Source organism: Doryrhamphus excisus, linkage group LG15, assembly GCF_037039965.1.
Source record: "Doryrhamphus excisus strain RoL-2023G ecotype Guam linkage group LG15, RoL_Dexc_Guam_v1.1, whole genome shotgun sequence".
In the NCBI taxonomy this organism is placed as follows: Eukaryota; Metazoa; Chordata; class Actinopteri; order Syngnathiformes; family Syngnathidae; genus Doryrhamphus; species Doryrhamphus excisus.
In genome coordinates, this window is record NC_136371.1 from 12121680 (window position 1) to 12143923 (window position 22244).

General features: G+C 46.0%; 2 protein-coding genes across 6 annotated transcripts; both read left to right on the forward strand.

Annotated features, from left to right (window-relative positions):
- The first annotated feature begins 276 nt into the window (after window positions 1-276).
- Window positions 277-19297, forward strand: col20a1 (collagen type XX alpha 1 chain). 5 transcript variants are annotated; one of them, XM_078796510.1, is made up of 43 exons: window positions 332-415; window positions 3204-3266; window positions 3372-3419; window positions 3698-3802; window positions 3894-4037; window positions 5058-5201; window positions 5687-5842; window positions 6199-6366; window positions 6522-6641; window positions 6699-6863; window positions 7812-7970; window positions 8093-8265; window positions 8345-8474; window positions 8544-8689; window positions 9075-9204; window positions 9270-9409; window positions 9519-9645; window positions 9723-9862; window positions 10522-10654; window positions 11341-11486; window positions 11562-11691; window positions 11787-11903; window positions 11966-12112; window positions 12204-12260; window positions 12346-12384; window positions 12465-12603; window positions 14128-14270; window positions 14408-14517; window positions 14773-14931; window positions 15006-15083; window positions 15859-15945; window positions 16026-16079; window positions 16201-16296; window positions 16353-16406; window positions 16467-16520; window positions 16604-16657; window positions 17490-17561; window positions 17622-17657; window positions 17739-17805; window positions 17934-18122; window positions 18263-18340; window positions 18427-18588; window positions 18830-19297. In XM_078796510.1, the coding sequence occupies exons 4-43, from the start codon at window positions 3739-3741 to the stop codon at window positions 18856-18858; spliced, it is 4536 nt and encodes a 1511-aa protein (XP_078652636.1). In that variant the 5' UTR covers window positions 332-415; window positions 3204-3266; window positions 3372-3419; window positions 3698-3738; the 3' UTR covers window positions 18859-19297. The 5 variants fall into 5 exon arrangements, with proteins under 5 accessions (XP_057907327.2, XP_057907324.2, XP_057907323.2 ...); XM_058051341.2 differs by lacking the exon at window positions 3372-3419 and having other exon boundaries at window positions 281-415; window positions 18833-19297; XM_058051340.2 differs by lacking the exon at window positions 3372-3419 and having other exon boundaries at window positions 282-415.
- A 448-nt stretch (window positions 19298-19745) lies between these two features.
- On the forward strand, window positions 19746-22033 carry dpm1 (dolichyl-phosphate mannosyltransferase subunit 1, catalytic). The gene is made up of 9 exons (XM_058050871.2): window positions 19746-19908; window positions 20120-20219; window positions 20308-20341; window positions 20423-20499; window positions 20571-20596; window positions 20679-20774; window positions 20941-21009; window positions 21169-21283; window positions 21397-22033. Exons 1-9 carry the CDS (start codon window positions 19778-19780, stop codon window positions 21499-21501), a joined length of 753 nt encoding a protein of 250 aa, XP_057906854.2. The 5' UTR covers window positions 19746-19777; the 3' UTR covers window positions 21502-22033.
- The last annotated feature ends 211 nt before the right edge of the window (window positions 22034-22244 follow it).

Genomic DNA, 22244 nt, shown 5'->3' on the forward strand with positions numbered 1-22244 from the left:
GTTTGTCAATTGCAGGGCATTAAAGGAATATCGCAATAATATCATGTTCAATAAAGCCAAGCTCATATACAACAGAAAAACAAGACGAAACCATTTAATAAACAATAATACAATAGATAAATTATTAAGAGCTACGCTGATAATTAAAACTTTATTGACAAGTGACACGTGATGTCTCCGTTCTCGATCCTGTAGGGTTAGATTTTGGAGCATGGTATCTGAGGTATCGATATTTCAGTATCGGTCACATCACGACTTGACTCAAGTTTCACACTATTGGCACGCAGGCACATGCAACGCAACGCAGCCTGTAGGATGAAAGCGCATGCTCGGCTGCCGTAGGCTGCTGTTGGAGGAATTTCTTGTCAAGTGTGGAGGACTAGCTCGGACATGACGCAGCACCGCCGGGACCCAGGTAACACCCAGCTCACCTGGCTATACCCACTCAATCCCACTATTACTCCTCTCTTTGCTCTTTTCCACCTATTGTCATATAAGGTTACGTTCTTTTTTCGAGCTACAATAGTAGAACACTGTCATCAGAGAACTTTCTAGACTTTTGTGGTTTATCCGAGGCAGTCTCGCCAGCTTGCAGAACGTTACACAAAGTAAGATTTAGCCATGTTACAAAATCCGTATTGGAACAGGGTCCGTGCGGACGTCCTTAAAATGCATTTTCCCCCACATGATATGGTTTGTTTTCATTGGTATACAGGTTTCTTAGGTAGAATAATTCTACATCTTCAATTTCCTATCGCATTTATATTAAGCACTTGACCACATCCAGTCAAAATCACTGCTTGTTAAACGAAATACAACTTGAAGACTTCCAAAGTTATAGACCCGAGCTTCATTTCACGATAAAAGGATATAGGATAGGATATATACCAAAAAAAACACCACCTTGGGTTTGATACCTGGGATGTGCAAATAGATTGAATATGTGAGGGGTGCATTGGAAAAAAAGTTAAATCGGTTTTCTGTGAAAATATGAACTGTAAATTTAATTTACCACCTAACAGAGTTAGTGTCCTTGAATAGAAGTGTAAACCAAGTCAGTGGTAACTATAACATCATGATTGTTACACTACTTTACTAAAAACCCCACCACATTGGTTAACAAAGTTAGTGTCCTTGAATGGAAGTGTAAACCAAGTCAGTGGCGACTATAACATCATGATTGTTAGACTACGTGACTAAAAACTCCACCACTTTGGTTAACAAAGTTAGTGTCCTTGAATGGAAGTGTAAACCAAGTCAGTGGTAGCTATAACATTATGATTGCTACACTACGTTACTAAAAACACCACCACCTTGGTTAACAAAGTTAGTGTCCTTCATTAGAAGTGTAAACCAAGTCAGTGGCGACTATAACATCATGATCGTTACACTACGTTACTAAAAAAAAAGTCCACCACTTTGGTTAACAAAGTTAGTGTCTTTGAATGGAAGTGTAAACCAAGTCAGTGGTAACTATAACATCATGATTGTTACACTACGTGACTAAAAACTCCACCAACCTTGGTTAACATCGGTCCCTTCCAGAAGGTCCAACTCTAACCAAAACCGACTGGAACAAAAGCAATTATTCAATCCCATTCATTTGTTCCAGACACATTTTATACACAAAAAACTGTTTTACATGCAGAAATATGAACGGACAAGTCAACTTTTAATATTACTTTTTACCTATTTTGGAATCTCTCTAATTTTTGTACTTGTACTACTCCTGCATGTACTACTACTACTACAAACATAGTCTACTCCTGCATGTACTAACACTAGTACGACAAAGTAGTAGTCCTGCAAGTACTCCTTCCTGCAAGCACTAGTACTAGACGTATAGAGGTGGTGTGTGTGTGACGAGGTGGTGTGTGTGTGTGTGAAGAGGTGGTGTGTGCGGTAGCAAAGCAGGTGTAGTCTGGCTGAGTCGTCAAGCGTTTCCCACGGGAAAAGGATGATGATGGTGATGACATGGCGGTCATTGGTTTGCATTGACCAGCTATTTTTGCCAACTCTTTACTTTTTTGAAATTATTGTCATTATTTGTGATTGTCAGCCATATAGAATGCTATGTCATTGTTATTGTGTGCTAACGTACGTGTTAGCTATTTATATTTTTTTCCTTCTTTTTGTTTCATGAGCATCAATCACGTGTGTTGTATTGGTCAGCTAGTTGTTAACCTATAAAGTTAAGCCTACCCTTGAGCCAAGGTGCTCTATGCATGCAGATTGACATTGCCATCTGCTGGACGTAGTTAGAACCACGAGTCATGTGAACGTGCCTTATGTAAAAAACAAACAAAAAAAAAAAACAAATAGATGGCGCCAAATTCTTCTGTTCTGCTTAAAAATTCACTCTCATTAGTCCATTTCCACCTCTTTAGAAGTGGAATATTTTGACAGTCACAGCATGAAAAACCCATTTACCATCTTCTACATACACTTTTTAACATCCTTAGAGGCCTATATGAAATGGCAATGAACATCCACATAGTCACCTTTACGCTCATATTACCCAAGAAAATAGACGTACTACATGAACATAAGACATGGAAAACCTGTTTACCACCTTCTACATACACCTAACAGGAGTAGAGCCCTCTAGATATGAAATAACACCCCCAGAGTCACCTTTACACTCCTATTACCCAATATAGTAGGTATCATAAAAGAATGAAATACATAGAAAACCTGTTTACCGGGCGGCACGGCGGTCGAGTGGTTAGCGCGCAGACCTCACAGCTAGTAGACCAGGGTTCAATTCCACCCTCGGCCACCTCTGTGTGGAGTTTGCATGTTCTCCCCGTGCATGCGTGGGTTTTCTCCGGGTACTCCGGTTTCCTCCCACATTCCAAAAACATGCTAGGTTAATTGGCCACTCCAAATTGTCCATAGGTATGAATGTGAGTGTGAATGGTTGTTTGTCTATATGTGCCCTGTGATTGGCTGGCCACCCCGTGACCCTCGTGAGGAAATGCGGTAAAAAATGAATGAATGAACCTGTTTACCACCTTCTACATACACCTAACAGGAGTAGAGCTCTCTAGATATGAAATAACACCACCAGAGTCACCTTTACACTCTTATTACCCAATATAGTAGACATCATAAGAGAATATGCTGAGTGAGGAGTTATATGATGTACTATGATGTATGTAAATAAACCACATTATACATTTGACTGTATATCTTCTCCCCAGCATCATCATTTGGCTGGATGATCTTCCTCATCCTGCTGCTGTCATCACGAGCCGATGGCCAAGGTCGGTCACTCCAACATCTTCACCCCGTTAGAGCTTTGCCTTTGCGGTGGTGGTCTTCTCTAACCTCCTGGGGGAAATCTTATTGTCTGTTTCTCCACTTGAAAGCCTACGTGGAGCTTTGAGACGGTCTGAGGGGGATCTTCTCATGGTATAGTATGTATGGACCTCGCCCTTTGCCCTCATGCTCCATCCATGACCCTCCCGATGTTACATTCAAACACTGGAACTCTGTGACAGCCTTTGACCCCTCAGGCCCCGGCCAGCATCCTCTTCCTGTTTCTTGAGGGACGGGAGGACAGGGTGTGCTTTGTGGGGGAGGGAAAGGACAGGCAGAGACATGAAAGATGCTGCTTGTTAAGGGAAAGTCCTGCTTGGAAATCATGCAAATGAAGACACAAAGACACGGATGTCTTCTTTACGTCTCTGTCAAGGTCGTCTCAAGCTGACGGTGCTGTCTGAAGACAGACTGCAGATGAAGTGGAAGGAGGCTGACAGTCCCGTTCAGGCCTACAAGGTCCGAGTCAGGTCCATCTCAGGTGAGAGCCGCGCTCCGCTCCTTTCATGTGTAGAATACGGCCTCAGTGCTGAGTGACGTCCCACGCTGTCCCGATCCCGCTGCCGTCGCAGACCTGCCCCAGCCAGAGCTCATGCTGACCACCACACGGGCCCGCGCCACCGTGGCAGGTCTGGATCCGGGTCAGGAGTACGCCCTGCAGGTCCTCGTGCTCCATGGGACCTCCGAGAAACTTCTGGCAAAGCGACGATTCACCTGTAAGACAAAAAAAGACGAGAAGATTGTTGCTTCCTCACTCCTTCAACGCACGTCACACCCGCACACTAAATACCTTTTATACTACATACTACTGCATTCTAGTTCTACTACTTCCAATAGTAGTAGTGCACTACCTACTGCAACATATTACTGCTCCATACTACTGCTACTACTCCATACTACTCCTACATACTACTACTGTATATAGTATTTCTCTACACTACTTGTACATACTATTACTAGTAGTACTACCACTACTACAACCCATTAGTGGTAGTACTACTCCATACTCCTACTACTACTACATACTACACAACTACATACTACTACTACTACTACTACATACCTGTACTACTACTAATACTAATACTACTACATATAGTACTAGTCCACACTATTACTTGTAGTACTATTCCATACTACTACTACTAGTGCTACTAATACTAATACTACTACAACACAGTATTACTACATACTACTCCTACATACTACTACTAGTAGTACTACTACATGCCACAACATACTACTACCACTACATACTTGTACTACTACAGCTACTCAATACTACTACTTGTAGTACTAATCCATACTACTACTTCTCTCTAATACTACTAGTGCTACTAATACAACATAGCATTGCTCCATCATACTTCTACACACTACTACAAGTAGTATTACTAGTACATACTACTACTCCATACCACTATTACATACTACTAGTTCAACATAGTCCTAATAGTAGTAGTGGTACTACTGCATAGTACATACCCAGTACATGTGTGCTGCCATGCTATTTTACAGCTATATTCCTACTTCTTGGTATTTGTCACCAATGTACCGCAGCCTTGTACTTGTACTTTGCCTTCATCGGAGTACTAGCACTCTCAGGTAAGTCTTGTTTTTGTTTGTACTTTGTTAACACGCACTGCAAAGAAGTACTCTTAGTACTGATGAAAACGCCTCTTTGGCATGGTGGGACCTTTACAGACTTTCTCATCTCACCCGTTGTTGCACTTCAGTGGAAGGTCTGCGTGAGGAGGAGATGGTCCGCAGCGGCCAGAGGAGGAAGTTGCTGCCTGGTGGGTCGGGATCTGGAGACCTGGACGACGTGACGGAGGCTGTGGCGGGTCTTCCTACGGTCCTATATCCAGACGGGAATGCAGGTAAGGTCCATCGTGACTTCATCTACACCACGCTCTCCTTTCTTTCAGCTCCATGACAGATGTTTACGTTACAACATACCTTGCTGCCTTTTTTTCTCCTCATGACTCCTGTGGATCTCTCAAGCAATGATAGAAAATATACATTAATCCCTCCTTTATGGCACCCAACCATGATGCCTGAATTTCCACAACGTAGGATTCCTTTTTTATATATGGAATACTTCTGTATCTGGAAGAATGAATGATTAGTTCATTATTATTTGTATTGTGCATGGTGCATGTTCCACGCCACAATTACTGACACCTAGTGGCCACTGTAGAATTCCACATTGTATGTTAGCTCATTCACTGACTTTTATGCTTGAAAATGGTTAGCTTAGGCTAAAATGATGCATAACATCTGCTTAACTTTTCATGTTTTTGACTAATAATAGGTCAAACAGCCATCCTTTGTTCATGAATCCTGTATGACCTTTCCCTGCCAGAGCCACCAACCCTACAACCCTCCCCTCCGCCCCTGGACAAGACCCCAGACAAAGAGAAGAGGAAGCGGAAGAAGGACAGAGAGCGTTCCAAAGAGGACACCAAGGAGGAACAGGAGACGTCAGCAGAGATACCTTCCCCTACTCCGCCACTTCCAGGTACTCCTACACGCATCGAGCATCCGTAGCGTGTGCTCAAATCAGGCAGCAAGTCTTGGGAAGCAGGAGGTGCTGATGACAGTGTTTACACAAAACAAGCTTAATGAAAAGCCACGCTGGCCTGCCGGGAACATCTGTCGTCTGGAATTCAAGGGAACATGTATTTACACCCAGCCTTGGGGGATGGGGGGGGGGTCATACAGACATCATACACGTGCAAGTGCAAACGTGCACGGCTACTACTACCACTATAAACATGGTGAGAAAGTCAGGGGAGAAGGTGACATGGAGTATGTGAATGAATGATATTTCTAGTGTACTTCTTCTCCCCTGATGCTGGCTGTTTTTTATTTCAGGTGGCGGTACAAGGAAGCTGTTGGCATGTGACACTGACGCGGCGGCAGACATCGTGTTCTTGGTGGACGGCTCGTGGAGCATCGGACGCACAAACTTCAGGCGGGTGCGGGACTTCCTGGAGGGACTGATGACTCCCTTCCGCATCGGGCCCAACCACGTTCAGATCGGTGAGGCTCGTAACAGGGCACACACATGCAGAGTTCGACATACTGTCAGTTAATATGTAGTTGAAAACGTTCTTCCTGTGTTGGTAGTAATGATATCCATCACAGGAACAAGCAGAAGGCCTTGCCATAAGTACTGTTGTGCACGTTTCTTCCAGGGCTGAGCCAGTACAGCGGAGACCCTCGGACAGAGTGGCATCTCAACAACTTCACCAGCAGAGAGCAGTTGGTGGAGGCAGTCAGGAGTTTCAGATATAAAGGAGGAAACACGTTTACAGGTGATGTGAAACGCCTAATGGAAGCATCATGTGACGCTAATGTGCATTCACGTGTAGGCCAGGCGCTGCTTCACGTCATGGAGGAGAACATGAGGGCCGAGGCAGGCGCCAGGCCGGACACACCCTTTTTCCTGGTGCTCCTGACAGACGGCAAATCTCAGGATGACGCCGTCGCGGCCGCAAAGCGACTGAAGAGTGCGGGTGTGGAGATCCTGGCTGTAGGTGAGATGAGTGTGGTGTACGTACATATAGCTTCACATTGTTACACTGCTTTGTGTTTCTCTTCGTCATCATGCCGTCATCATGCCATCATCCTCGGGGTCTCCGGGGTGAGGGAAGGATGGAAAGTGAGATGGACAGGTGGATTGGTGCGGTGCTCTGAAGATGGAGCCGAGCCCAAAGGCAAAGCTCTCAATCTCTACAGTCATGAGCTTTGGGTAGCGAGCAAGAGGCCAAGATGGCGGGAATAAGCGTAGAGCGGCTGGGCTCTCCCTTAGAGATAAGGTGAGAAGCACTGTCTCAGAGTAGGACAGTGGAGCCAGATGAGAGCTGAGATAGCTCAAGCATATGGTCAGGAGCCCTCCCGGGGCAGGACCCAGGGTACATTGGATAGACCGTAGTGGTGTTTGCATACAGTACATACAGTAAATGATGCACTTGGCATGCAGTTAGTAGCAGTGTTTACGTCTAGTGCACAACAACAGCACACATGTTGTTCCTGCATGGGTATGCATTATCAGCAGCACTTCCTGCATCTGTGGAGCAGTCCTGGTATGATTTGTCCCATGTGACACCGCCCACCAGCAGACATCACCCCCACCAGCTTCATGAATTAGAACATACAAGATGTTGAAGTGCAGAGGAGCTTCTAACAAAAAGAAAATTCAGCGTGTGTGCAAAGAACAGGAAAGACGCAATAAGGTGTAAAAAAGGGGCAGCTGTAGAGGACGCGGCTTTGGGCTGGGTGATCACTGATAGAAGATCCAACAGGATCCAAGAGGCGGTGCAGTTTTCCTCGCTTCAGTCAGCATGTATTCTTTCTCTGCACTGTCTTGTTTCTTCTGAAGTCCCGCCTCTCTGCACTGGCTGACTGTGACGAGATCGATCACTCCTCTTTATTGTCATACGGTATGTGCTGGACATGAAGGTGTATTTTGTGGTGAAATGCAGGCGTGAAGAATGCAGATGAAGCCGAGTTGAGGCACGTAGCATCTGAGCCTGTGGACCTGAACGTCTACAACGTCAACGACTTCCCTCTGCTCAGCAAACTGGTGGCCCGACTGGTTCACATCCTGTGTGGGCGCATAGAAGATCATGGCATCCTAATGCGTAAAAGACTTTTTCATGGTCTATTTTTTACACCGACACTCATACTTGAAAAACATACAATAAACTGAGACACTTTTCTTCTGGCTCCTTGTGGACTTTGAATGCATCTCTTGTGGCTCCAGACGTAGAACCAGAGCCCACGGTAGATCCAGCTATCTCCTACCCCAGTCCCACGGAGCTCCGCTTCTCCGAGCTGGGCTCCAGAGAGGTGAGGTTACATTGGAGCAACCCCGCTGAGCCCGTCCGACAGTACCGGGTGGTTTACCACAGCGCAGAGGGACAAAGTCCTCAGGAGGTCAGAGACTTGACACTGCTGGTTTGCTAGCAAGAAACTTCATGAGTTATATTTCTGTCTTGCTTTCTTTGCTCCTCAGGTGGTGCTGGCTGGCTCCCAGTCCTCCGTGCAGCTACAGGGCTTGGCCTCTCAGACGCTGTATCATGTGTCTATTTTCCCCGTGTACGACGACCATGTTGGCCTCGCACTCAGAGGAACTGTCACCACGCGTGAGTCTGACACGGCTTCACGTTACGCAGCATATTTCCCCGGAGGCTGATGTTTCTATCCTGCATCAGTGCCACTGGCCATGCCGAGTAGCCTGGAGGTGACGCCGTCCTCCTACAACGCGCTGCGAGTCAGCTGGAGTGCGACGCCCGGGGCCACGGAGTACCTGGTCCTCTACTCGGCCCTCGACCACGGAGAGCCCGACGACGCCAAAGAGGTGAGAACCCCACAAGGAAGGAAAGGAAGGTGGAAAGATCATCTTAGAATATGAGATTACAATTGATTGTACAATAACAATAATGTACTTCTTCACTGCTATTCAACCTATCATGTCAATGTGGTGCCTCCATTCCACACACTGTTAAATATGCAGAAGAATTGTAGTTGGAATGGGAAATCATCCTAAATGAGGAACTTATAGTTGATGCAGCTTCCCATAGATCCTGCTGAGATGGAATTCAATATCCTTTCTCACCTTCTGCATCAAACTGCTGCTCTTTGGCCCCATGGCGGGTTCTTTAGCACTGACTAATGGTAAATGGTTAGTGTCTGCTCCTTCATTTACTGTATACCGTACTGTATGCCCTCCTCTCTGAGCGTAGGAGAAATTTGGTGCGGAGAAGACCGTGTTGGAACTGAGCGGCTTACTTCCTGCCACAGACTACTCTGTCACTCTTTACGCGCTCTACCATGAAGACTCCAGCGATCCTGTCACTGCTGTGGCCAGCACCTGTAAGGCTACTTCTGATTGGATGTTGCGCCATGGAAGCTGACGGCGCTGTCCCCCTCCTGTCTAGTTCCTCTTCCTGCCCCAGTCAGCGTACACTTTCCCGTGGTGACCCACAGCACGCTGAGGGTGAGCTGGCTTCCTGGAGACGCAGAAGCTCCCGGACACACCATCACCTACAGCACCAACCACGGCAGTGAGGTCAAGCAGGTATCGTCATGGTCCCATCATCCCTGCAAACAAGCTAATTGAGTTGCTAGCTAAGCGATAATAATAATAAATAATAAAGCTGTGAAATTGCTGTTTTCAAACCTTGCAGGTGGAGGTATCAGGACAGAACTCGGTACTGGTGCAAAACCTGTCTTCACTGTCCCGATATCAGGTGTCGGTCCAGTCCCGCTACCCGCAAGGCCTTTCTGCAGCCCTCACCAGTAACGTCAGCACCTGTAAGACACCTGATGGCTCACACAATCAGCGTGCTTGCTCCTTACCACCTTATTCATCTTGTCTTCGTCCCACACAGTGAAGGTGCCCTCCCCGTCAGACCTGAGGGTGACCAACTTCTCCAGCGGTGACATCACGGTACGCTGGCAGGCCGCCGCCAATGACGTCATCTCCTACCTCATTAAGTGGATCTCCCTCAGTGGAGGCCATCTGAGACAGGTGAGGGACAAGCATCGGCACATCTTATGTGAATGAGGGGTTCGTTCACCCCTCCGTTTGACACTGTTGGATCTTCAGGAGGTTCTACGTAGACATTCCAAATGCAAAAAGAAGAAATGGGAGGGAGCCAAAAAAGCAGTTGAAGTGAAATAGGATGTTCATCAGCTGACCAAACACTGACAAGCACAGCTCAAAAAAGCCGAAAATAGAAACGAAAGGTATCAAAAAGGAGTGAGTCATGAGTAGCTGTGCCCAAATGGCTTTGAGCTGTTTCCAGGAGGCTAGTGGGAATGTTGCTCCAGGTGCTGAAGATGGCTTCACCTTCACTGTCTGGAAATCCATCCCCAAATGTTCTCCATCAGATTTAGATGAGTGGAAGAAGCAGGATGGTCCAAAAGAGTTGGCTTATTACCCTCTGTGATGTGTTGAAAAGGCCAGTCATAACATACAGATCAGGGCCTTCAGTCATGAGTAACATCTCCACATCGCCGGCTGCCGTTTGACATCCCTGCACAACCTGAAGCTCCATTGTTCCATTGAAGGATCATCATGGGTGTGAAGTGGTTTCATGTTTGCCATGTTCTTCCCATACTGGAGCCCAAATGAATCTTGAACGCCAGCGAGGCCACGGTGCAGCACGTTGCTTGTGTGTTTTCCAGCTGACGGTGAGTGGAGAGAGCGAGGGTGCCATCCTGGAGGGCGTGGAGGACGACGAGGAGTATCAGATCTCTCTGTCGGCGCTCTACGGGGACGGCGCTCAAAGCGAAGCCGTGGCCGTGCGCTACAGCACGAGTGAGTCATCGAGTACGACATCGTCATTGCAGCGTCTGTGACAAACACTTGCAATGAAAATCTGCTACACCACTCTCATAACCCTTCACGTTATGGCTTTTATTCCCATAACATTGTGACATTATTACCATAATGTTAGCATTTTATTCCTATAATATCATGAGTGTATCCCCAAAATATTATAACTTTATTCCCTTAACTTTATAATGTCATTAAGATTATGACTTCATCATCTATCGACTTTATTATTTATTATTATAACTTGCTCCCTAACATAATTTTCTCAAAATTCATTCAATTTTTCAAAAGTGACCACCTTCTTTTTTGTTTCTCATAAAAAAATGTGAACTAAACTAAAATCACATTATGTTTCCTCATAATGTTATGACTTTATTATTCTGGTAGAATTGTACACTATGACTTTTTCCTAATATTTTGACTTTATTCTCATAAAAATATACTTGATTTAGTTGTGTTAGTGTTAATATTCCAACTTAAAAAAAACTTTTACTAAAAATGAGTTTGTAATATGATGACAACTTTCCCTTGTGAGATGACACGTGCATTATCTTAATATTTTACTTTATTGCCGGACAATAAAAAGCAGCTTTGGACATCCTTCTCTAGTAGAGTGATGCTGCATCCACAACAGATACGTACTGTAAATGTCTTCTTCCTGCCTGCAGTGTCCGGTGGAGGTCCGTCCAGCATGTCCATCTCAGAGGAGACTCCAGTCAGCTTCACGGTCAGCTGGGTCCCGCCCAACGCACACGTCCTGCGGTATCGCGTCTCCTATGCCGCGCTGACGGGTGGAGACGACCGGGACGGCGCTGTAAGGCGGCTTTCAGCGGGGCCTCACATCGGTGCTTTGTCTGACAAGCCAACCTGACGGGGATGTCGTGTGCAGGTGTTGGTCCCCGGTGGACAAAAGCAGGTGGTGCTGGAATCTTTAAGGCCAGACACGAGATACAGCATCCTGGTCACCGCAGAGTACCGCAACAAGGAGGGGGGCAGTGCTTCAGCTCAGGGAAAAACCAGTGGGTCAAGATAATACTTCCACTATTCATCCATTCATCCATCTTCTACTACATATATACATACGAACATATACTATGATGTTGTCTACACGCAGCCAGTCTCCGAGTCAGCAGCGTGAGTGTGGTGCGCTCCGACCACTCCAGTATCTGTGTGTCCTGGAGAGCCGTATCCCTGGTGGACGGCTACCGTATCGTTCTTCAGTCTGCCAAAGGTAAAGACAAAAGGTGACATCATGGTGGTTGCTTGATGAGAGCGTCCCGTCGCCACCTGCAGATAAAGCCACCGTGGAGGAAAGAGTGGACCAGAGTGTCAGCAGTCAGTGTTTCACGCAGCTGCAGCCGGACACGCTTTACCGCATCAGCGTTCACTCACTTCTCAGCTCAGCAGAGGGTGCCGCCGTCTCCATTCTTCATCCAACAGGTGTGTGTGTGTTTGTGTGAAATGTAAATAATATCATCAACGGTAGTACTGTATGTACTAGCACCTGATATCTATACTGTATATCTGCCAGCTCTCGCCCCGGCTAAAATTCCACTCAACCCTCGCCTACACCCTGCTCATAACCAAGGTGACCATCATCATCATCATCATCATCATCATCATCTACTAACAAAGGCAAAGTACATCTCAACACTGTCCTCTTGTGTCCACAGTGTGTCCTGAGGTCACCATCAGAAACAGCATCGTAAAAGGCCAGACTCTTTGAAGACAATGAAACATGGTTCACTCCTACGCTACTGGTCCTAACACTCTTGTGGCGCTTGCTCTCCAGGCTTTGACATGATGGAAGCCTTCGGCCTGACTCCTAAAGATCACTCGTCCGTGGAGGGTGTCTCTGCCGAGCCTTTTGTCTTCAACATGCTGCCCGCCTACAATTTGTATCCAGACATCCAACTGATGCAGAACACAGAGTGAGAGGCCATCTGCTTTTCTGCTACACAATACCAGTAAAGCAAACATGCAAGGAACCTGTCATGGACATGCCAGGAACCTGCAACATGCAAGGAACCTGTCATGAACATGCCAGGAACCTGCAACATGTCAGGATCCTGCAACATGTCAGGAACCTGTCATGAACATGTCAGGAACCTGCAACATGCAAGGAACCAGAAACATGCAAGGAAACTCTCAGGAACATGTCACAAACCTGCAACATGCAAAGAACCTATCATGAACTTGTGAGGAACCTGCAACATGTCAGAAACCTGTCATGAACATGTCAGGAACCTGCAACATGCAAGGAACCTGTCATGAACATGTCAGGAACCTGCAACATACCAGGGACCTGTCATGAACATGCCAGGAACCTGCAACATGTCAGGAACCTGTCATGAACATGTCAGGAACCTGCAACATGTCAGAAACCTGCAACCTGTCATGAACATGTCAAGAACCTGTCATGAACATGTCAGGAACCTGTCGTGAACATGTCAGAACCTGCAACATGTCAGGAACCTGTCACGAACATGTCAGGAACCTGCAACATGCAAGGAACCTGTCATGAACATGTTAGGAACCTGCAACATGTCAGCAACCTGTCATGATAATGCTAGGAACCTGCAACATGCAAGGAGCCAGAAACATGCAAGGAACCTCTCAGGAACATGTCAGGAACCTGCAACATGCAAAGAACCTATCATGAACTTGTGAGGAACCTGCAACATGTCAGAACCGTGTCATGAACATGCCAGGAACCTGCAACATGCAAGAAACCTGTCATGAACATGTCAGGAACCTACAACATACAAGGAACCTGTCATGAACATGCCAGGAACCTGCAACATGTCAGAAACCTGTCATGAACATGCCAGGAACGTGCAACACGTCAGGAACCTGCAACACGTCAGGAACCTGTCATGAACATGTCAGGAACCTGCAACACGTCAGGAACCTATCATGAACATGTCAGGAACCTGCAACATGCAAGGAACCTGTCATGAACATGCCAGGAACCTGTCATGAACATGTCAGGAACCTGCAACACGTCAGGAACCTGTCATGAACATGTCAGGAACCTACAACATGCAAGGAACCTGTCATGAACATGTCAGGAACCTGCAACATGCAAGGAACCAGAAACATGCAAGGAACCTCTCAGGAACATGTCAGGAACCTGCAACATGCAAGGAACCTGTCACGAACATGTCAGGAACCTGCAACATGCAAGGAACATGTCATGAACATGTCAGGAACCGGCACCATGCAAGGAACCAGAAATATGCAAGGAACCTGTCATGAACATGTCAGGAACCTGCAAGATGCAAGGAACCTGTCATGAACATGTCAGGAACCTGCAAGATGCAAGGAACCGGTCAGTAACCTTTCATGAAGATGCAAGGGAGAAAGAAAAAGAGAAGAAAAAGCTATACCTGCTTGCTGGCCTGAGGTGTGGTGTGGGAAGCAGATGACTCAGATGTCTTCAACGTGTCCTCCAGGTTCATCCACCCTGCCGGTTTCTCTCCCGAACACACCATCAGCATCACCTTCCGTCTGCTGCAGGGCACACCCACAGAACCCTTCGCCCTATGGCAGCTCACCGACAAACACTTCCAGCCCAAGATGGGCGTGGTGCTGGATGGTGAGTTCTTCTTCATCATCATCACAGGACACCCTCTGACAGCAGCATGTACTTCCGACTCTGCACACACTCTATGTGTGTGTGTGTGTGTGTGTGTGTGTGTGTGTGTGTGTGTGTGTGTGCACGTGTGCGTGCAGCCTCCAGGAAACATCTGGTCTACTTCAGTCTGGATTACAGAGGAGAAGTGCAGGAGCTGCGCTTCGAGCAGCCGCAGGTGCACAGGATATTCTACGGAAGCTTCCACAAGGTCAGACATTGACAGGAGGTACAAGTACTTTTAGTAGTGCCCTAGCAGTAGCGGTATTAGTAGTACACAAGCAAATAAGACCTTCTAAGAGCACATCTAACAACGGGAAGTACTACACTCAGACAGCAACAACAGGAACTTCACATGTAGTTGACTAGAAATACTGGTATTCGGAGTACAGAAGCAAATAAGGTGATTTCTAAGTCCAAATATTTCATATGTTGGTGGAATCATCTTCTTTTCTGTGATTGGCAGCTGCACCTGTCAGTCAGCCAGGTGGGCGTGTCCCTATCTGTGGATTGCCAGCACGTGGGGGAGAGGCCCGCCCGCCCTCTGGGCACCCTACCCACCGACGGCTTTGAGATGTTGGGGAAGCTGGTGAAGAGTACAGGTCCCAAAAGTGGATCTGCAGCGGTACTTTGGACGTTTTGATTTCCTTGATATCAACACATACAGTATGTGTATACTAACATCCTGTATGTCTGCAGTTCCAGCTGCAGGCATTTGAGATAGTGTGTAACACAACGTGGGCTACGGAGGACACCTGCTGTGACCTGCCAGGAGCGGTCAGTAGTCTTAATAAAATCAATTGATCCCTGCACTACCCATGGCCGTATCGCAGTTTTCCACAAATAAATGAAAGATTGGCGTTTGGAATACGGCCTATTACTAGTAAACTTGACAACAGGGGTGTTGTTTTGTGTCTAGTGGGCTCTAATCATGTTAAAATTTGTATTTCCAAAATAGGAAACAGGTTTTCTGTGTCATATATGTCTTGTTTTCTCATATTGTATCTACAATATTGGGTAATAGGAGTGTAAAGGTGACCATAGGGGTGTTATTTCATTTGTAGAGGGGTCTAAACATGTTCAAAAGTGCATTTAGAAGGTGGTAAACAGGTTTTCTATGTCAAATATGTCTTATTTTATCTTATTACAACTAATATACTGGGTAATAGGAGTGTAACGGTGACCATAGGGATGTTATTTCATGTCTAGAGGGCTCTAATCATGTTCAAGAGTGTATTTAGAAGGTGGTAAACAGGTTTTCTATACCACAACTATAAAAAACAAATCTATTAATTAATATTGAATCCTACCTTACAGAAATACCTGTACCTTATCACGGTTGAGGATGAAACCAATTAACCACCACAAAGGAGGGATTACTGTATACGGAAGTACTAACTGCTACATCTGCCATCTAAACCCAATACACATATACAGTGCTACCGATACTTTGATGTATGATGTAATGGCAGTATAATTAAGTAGTATTGTAGAGGTGATGGGTGATATAAACATCCAATCCAAGTAAGTAGTGATGTGTTTTTTTTGTCAGAGAGATGAAGAAAGTTGTCCTCCTGCGGCCTACGCGTGTTTGTGTTCCTCTGAGGTTCCAGGAGCTGTCGGTTCCATGGGCCCGCCTGTATGTCTTCCCCAGTGCGGTATAATTATAAAGTCCTACATGTAAAAGCGCAAGTCGTTGTAATATCTCTTTGCTGTCAGGGCAAGCCCGGCCCCCGCGGTGTGAAAGGAGAGAAGGGTGAACAAGGCCACAAGGTAAATAATGCCAACGTATTTGTGCTCCTATTGTATTGAATTTGGCTTAGTCATATTAGGACTTTATTGACGTGTGAATGATGATGATGCTGAAGGATGAGATGTTGCGTTGGTGGTGCAGGGGGAGATGGGGCCTCCAGGGAAAAGTGGACCTGAGGGCGGTGTTGGAGCGCTGGGCAGCAGAGGACCCAGTGGGATGGCAGCGCAAGGCAAAGCGGTGAGTACTTATGTGGAAGATGCTGGGAAAGACGGCTAACGTCCTCCTGTTCTTAGGGGCCACCTGGAGAAAGAGGCCAAAAGGGGGACGCTGGAAGACCTGGACTTCAGGTGACATGATTGCAAAGTTCCCTCTATCAATCCAAACATGAACTTGCTCTTTGGTTGTAGGGTGTACCAGGACCTCCAGGCCCAAAGGGGGAAGAGGGCCCCCTCGGTCCCAAGGTGAGAAGTAAATGTGTACTGCGTTCACATGTCTTAATAAATAAAGTTGAATGCTGAATAATATCATCATAATGACCTTGCAGGGCATACGAGGCGTTGAAGGCAACATGGGACCCACTGGCCCGAATGGTCCCAGAGTAAGACTGGTGTTCATCTAAGAAACATCATATACTACCACCTCATTGCTAATACTTGACTGCAACTTACACCTTTACTTTTTCATCATATCACAATAATAGTTGATTCCATCCTTCTTACGATTTCCATATTAGGTTGGCCAAATGTCTTCTTGGTGTCTTTATGAAGATATTCCATCATTATTGACGTGAAATTGTTATATCAGGACCCACTCCGGAGCTAGGCTTGGGGGGAAGGGATCACAGGGCCTTCATCCCCTCAGTAGACCCACCACCTGGGTGACTTGGTCTTTGTTTGCCTTTCTTCCAACTGGCCTAGTGGGAACTTGGACTGGGGAGTGAGGGCGGGGCGAGACCCAAGACACAATGCTAGGAAGACCATGACTCAATGCTAGGAGGACAAAGACCCACTGCTAGGAAGACCAAGACCCAATGCTGGGAACACTAAGACCCAATGCTAGGAACACCAAGACCCAATGCTGGGAACACAAAGACCCAATGCTGGGAACACCAAGACCCAATGCTGGCAACACCAAGACGCAATGCTAGGAACACCAAGACCCAATGCTAGGAAGACCCAAGACCCAATGCTAGGAAGACCCAAGACCCACTGCTAGGAAGACCCAAGACCCACTGCTAGGAAGACCCAAGACCCAATGCTAGGAAGACCAAAGACCCAGTGCTAGGAAGACCAAGACCCGAAGTTGGGAACACCAAGACCCAATGCTAGGAACACCAAGACCCAATGCTAGGAAGCGTGAGGGTCCACTGGGGAAGAATTCCATAGGAGGTATTTGACTGCTGTCAGTACTGGGGTATGTTTCTTTTCCAGGGTTTCCAGGGCATGCCAGGACACCCAGGACCCACAGGAGAGAGAGGTTATGTTGGACTGGTTGGGCCTACGGTAAGACGAGAGGGATAAGCATGAGTCATGTGTGAATTTACATGTGTGTATCACGTACAGGGTCTTCCAGGGAGTAAAGGGGAGCAAGGAGAGAAGGTAAGTATTGTGTACTAGTATGCATACTTGATGATTACATTCCTTGTCCTCGTCCTGGGTGCAGTTTTTCATCTTTTACAGGGAGAACCTCAATCCATGGCTGCCATCCTCCACATCGTCACTGAGGCCTGTCAACAACTCATTCACAGTACCTACTATGACACTATTGGCATGCTTTAGGAAGCTCAGCGTCCCTTTAAATGTGAAATATTGTCATCAGTTGGCAGCTGTAGTGTAATAACAATAATAATGGTTGTTTTTCCTGCTGTTTGTCAGAGGAGGTGTTGAAGATGGACATGTTGATCAGTGAGATGAGCCGTAAGAAGACGCCTGTGGAGGAGCCTGCCGGTCCACCGGGGGAGCCGGGGATACCGGGTTCGAGGGGCCTGCCGGGTACCAGAGGGAATCAAGGGAACGTTGGCCCCAGAGGGAGACCTGGCAGACCTGGCTACCCTGGAGAGCAAGGTTGTGTTGTGGGTGGTCATTGTTGACATGCTGAAATATGCCTAAATACTCTGTTTACTGTTTCGGGTCATTCATTGGGGTGTTACTAGGAACGGTTACGGTATGTCATATGTCATGGGTTGTCTCTTTGTGCTTGACAGGAAGACCCGGAATGCCAGGGGGGAAAGGTGATGCAGGAGTTAACAGCCAGGGGCCTTCAGGGGTGAAAGGTTATGCAGGTAGCGTTTACTTTCCCTGGGTATTATACGTATTTTGTATGCCGTGCCTCCTTACAATGTGGCGTCTACTCTGTGTGTGTCTGCAGGTCCTCCGGGTGAATCCAAGGTGGGAAGCCAGGGTCCCAAAGGACAAGATGGAAAGCCGGGACCCCCAGGGATCAATGGACCCCCTGGCCAACCGGGAGAGATGGGACCTCCTGGAGTGTGTGACAGCAGTGGAGGCTGCCTCAGAGCTCCTCAGCAGACAGGTTGGACACTCTTCCACCTTCCGCCTCATACAGTACAGTCACAAATAGTGTATCACCGGCGGAGCGTTTCTATGTGCCCTTCTGTCCATCAAACCATCCTCCTTTTTCTACCTTTTGGGTTGGTATGACAAAAAGAGGGAGCAGCATATCATGCACTATCTTGCAGCAGCTGAAACCCTCCTTCACAGGTGGTGGAGCTCTTCTTAACTCTTGTTTGTTTCCCTCCTCCTCTTTGCCACAGAAGACCCCTACTATGGCTACCAGCCTTGAGTGGACATTTCAGACCACTGTGCTGCCTCGGTGAAGAAGCTATTGGACTGATGCAGAATAAAAGCAGAAGGACCCGTCTGTCCTATCCTGAGGATGAGGCGGAGGTGTTATTGTCACAACAAAGAATGGTGGTGCTGTTCAATCAATACCGTATCTTCCCACTTCATCAGTCTTATACACTATGTTCGCACTGAAACCCTTTCTACTGATGTTTATGTAGACATGCACTGTATTGATGTATCTCCTTTTCCTTTTCTATCCAAACCTGACCTGCCTCAAACAGTGAACTTTTTATTTTACCATGCATGGTACAAAAAATGACTGTGAGTATGTTGTACATGACAATATATAGAAATTTTATTATGTTGACTGTATACACTTATTCATGTATGTGCTTTTGTAAGTATCTTCATCCTTTTTTACATGTTTCAATGAATAATAAAAGTTGTATTATTATTTATACATTATTTATATATATAAGATTTATTTCACTCGCAGGATTACCAAAAGACTTTGGTCTTTCCTTTGTAACACCGCGAATGTATTCTTGGCAATAATGCCGTTCGTAGCGGCCGCAGCTGTGCTCCATGTCGGACCGTGTCTGACAAACCGCTGTTTCCAGTCGTGTCTATTTTGTAAGCGCACAGTCGGTAATGACAACCGCTCATCAAGTCAAGCGAAATTATTCATTTTGTTTCCGGTTCAACGGCAAACAATTTATTAACAACAGAGATGATCTCCTTAGGTTTGATTAGAATTATGCATTCCGCATTGTAATTAAATTACTCCCCCTGTTACGACTGGTGTCAATGTTTCGAGCAAATCAATTTTGCACATGAACATTACGGTATATTATTCTGAAAGTACTATCGGAAGTTCATTATCACACTGCAGCGGCAGAGTGCGTAGCAGTGTTGCAATGGCGAGCAGGAAAACTATACGCTCCAAGCAAAACGACCGGGATAAATATTCAGTATTGTTGCCAACTTACAACGAAAGGGAAAATCTTCCTTTGATTGTTTGGCTTTTGGTGAAATATTTTGATGAAAGGTAAGTTTGTGTCAACTTCCACAGTAGCTCAGCTAGCGCTAAATACTACTAGCTTAAAGCGAGGCAGTGATGAGGTGTCACTTCCCTTCGCTCAACCCATGTCATGGTAGGATTGCATTTTTATTCAGGTTTAGGTTATTATATTACATAGCTTTACCAAGCAAGTTGTTATTAAATTATACTAACTATTGTCTTTGCATGGAAATACGAGTGGTTACAAATACGAGATTATCGTAATTGACGACGGAAGCCCAGATGGTACATTAGCGGTGGCGGAACAACTGCAAACAATCTATGGAGACGACAAAATAGTAAGTTTATGGTTTGATGTTTTTATTCTTACACAAATTGATTGCGCAGATGATTTATTGGAATAAAAGTTTTCATTTTATCTTCAAGCTTCTTCGACCACGGGCGTCGAAATTGGGCCTCGGTGAGTTAAAAAAAAATAAGTGTGTAGTGCACCAGTTTGGAACATTCATGAGCAAATATGGATATTAATTCCAATATAAAGGCACTGCATACATCCACGGCATGAAGCACGCCAGTGGAAACTTCATCATCATTATGGATGCTGATCTGTCCCATCACGTGAGAGCCTGCAAACCAGGAGACCTCTTCATTTGCATTGAGATTTAATTGAGATGCTCTCTACTTTTCAGCCCAAATTCATCCCAGAATTTATAGAGTACGTATTCCATTTCTTGGAATGATGTCGACAGCATGTCCTGGTGGTAAATCCATTGTTATTCTTCATGTTTTGTGTCCAGGAAGCAGAAGGAGGGTGATTACGATTTGGTGTCTGGCACTCGATATCGAGGCAACGGGGGCGTCTACGGTTGGGACCTGCGCAGGAAGCTCATCAGGTAACATATACGGCAGGAGTCGCCAGCCGTATGTGACTTGACTGCCATCGACTTGTCTGTCTTTGGGACTTTGCTGGTCGATTCAGAAAATATTTGGAAAAACAAAATACATGAAGACATCTATGTCATCCCCGCCAACAAGCTGTGATTTGTCTTTTTCTCTCAGCCGAGGTGCCAACTTCCTGACTCAGGTGCTGATGAGGCCTGGCGCGTCTGACCTCACCGGCAGCTTCAGGTCAGGCGTGTTCTTCACACAATGTCTATTGCACCTCCAGCCTTACATACGTCTCGTGATGGCGTCCACTAGCACAAAGGAAACTCAGCTTTATCATCCTTCTTTTGGGATGCAGCTGTTGTATTAGACAACATCTTGTTGCTTTTCTATGTCCATCAGACTGTACAAGAAGAATGTCCTGGAGAGCCTGGTGGAGCGCTGCGTGTCCAGAGGTTATGTCTTCCAAATGGAGATGATCGTCCGTGCCAGACAGCTCAATTACACCATCGGAGAGGTGACACACACACACACACACCGAGTATACATGCAAGTTCTCTGTCATATTGTCTGGAAAATTTTATAATCTTTATGGAAAATTCATATTTCATCATCTTCTTTTCTTGTCAGGTTCCCATCTCCTTCGTAGATCGCGTCTACGGCGAGTCCAAACTTGGAGGGAACGAGATTGTGTCGTTTGCAAAAGGACTGCTTACACTTTTTGCCACCACATGATAACCCAGGACGTAGTACACTCATCATATGGTATCACAAAACTGCTGACTCTGTCATGCTGAATAGATGGTGGAAGGACTGCAGAGCTTCCCCTGTTGGTAGTAAATAGATCATGCTTTCATCATAGTACATCTGTCTATCTATGGAATATTTTCTATATACACACACTATGTTTGACCTGTGTATACAGCTGTGTATTTTTATGGTCAGTAGCCAACTGTAGAACACGTATAAAGCCACACGTGGACAACTTACAGTATACAATGTGTGTAGTGTGCATGCTTTGGAAACCTGAGGAGGAATAAGCCCACACAAGCCCGGGGAGATCATGCAAGCTCAACACACATGTTCCAACAGAGCCTGAGAGGCTCGCCATTTGTCCTGCCTGGTGCACTGTGTCTCATCATTCCCAATGTGCAGTATGGACTAACAGAAATTCTGGAGTAAACAATGCATGTTTTTCAAATACACAAATTCTTCTAGCAGCTTAACATATTATTATTGTTATTAGAGATTAAAATAGTCAAATCTTGCTGTTGATTTCATTTGATATGAATGTGATTGGCATCCCGTGAACTACATTTCATGAGGTATATTGTGTGACGCGTGTGCGCATGCCCCACACTGAAGAACAGCGTTAAAGATGACGCCTCCCGTTGGATGCGTGGCGCTACTGCAGTTCATCTTGTTTACCCCACACAGTCCAACGTTCTGAACCCAAAACACAACAGACGCTTTTCTAA

Excerpts from the sequence above, each read along its gene's own strand:
- col20a1 (XM_058051340.2), top strand. The coding sequence starts at position 391 with ATGACGCAGCACCGCCGGGACCCAG. Across the intron at positions 8,475-8,543 it reads CAGAGGAACTGTCACCACGC|TGCCACTGGCCATGCCGAGT; the intron begins GTGAGTCTGACA and ends ATCCTGCATCAG. Across the intron at positions 8,690-9,074 it reads AGCCCGACGACGCCAAAGAG|GAGAAATTTGGTGCGGAGAA; the intron begins GTGAGAACCCCA and ends CTCTGAGCGTAG.
- dpm1 (XM_058050871.2), top strand. The coding sequence starts at position 19,778 with ATGGCGAGCAGGAAAACTATACGCTCCAAGCAAAACGACCGGGATAAA. Across the intron at positions 20,597-20,678 it reads TTCATCCCAGAATTTATAGA|GAAGCAGAAGGAGGGTGATT; the intron begins GTACGTATTCCA and ends TTTTGTGTCCAG. Across the intron at positions 21,284-21,396 it reads TCAATTACACCATCGGAGAG|GTTCCCATCTCCTTCGTAGA; the intron begins GTGACACACACA and ends TTTTCTTGTCAG.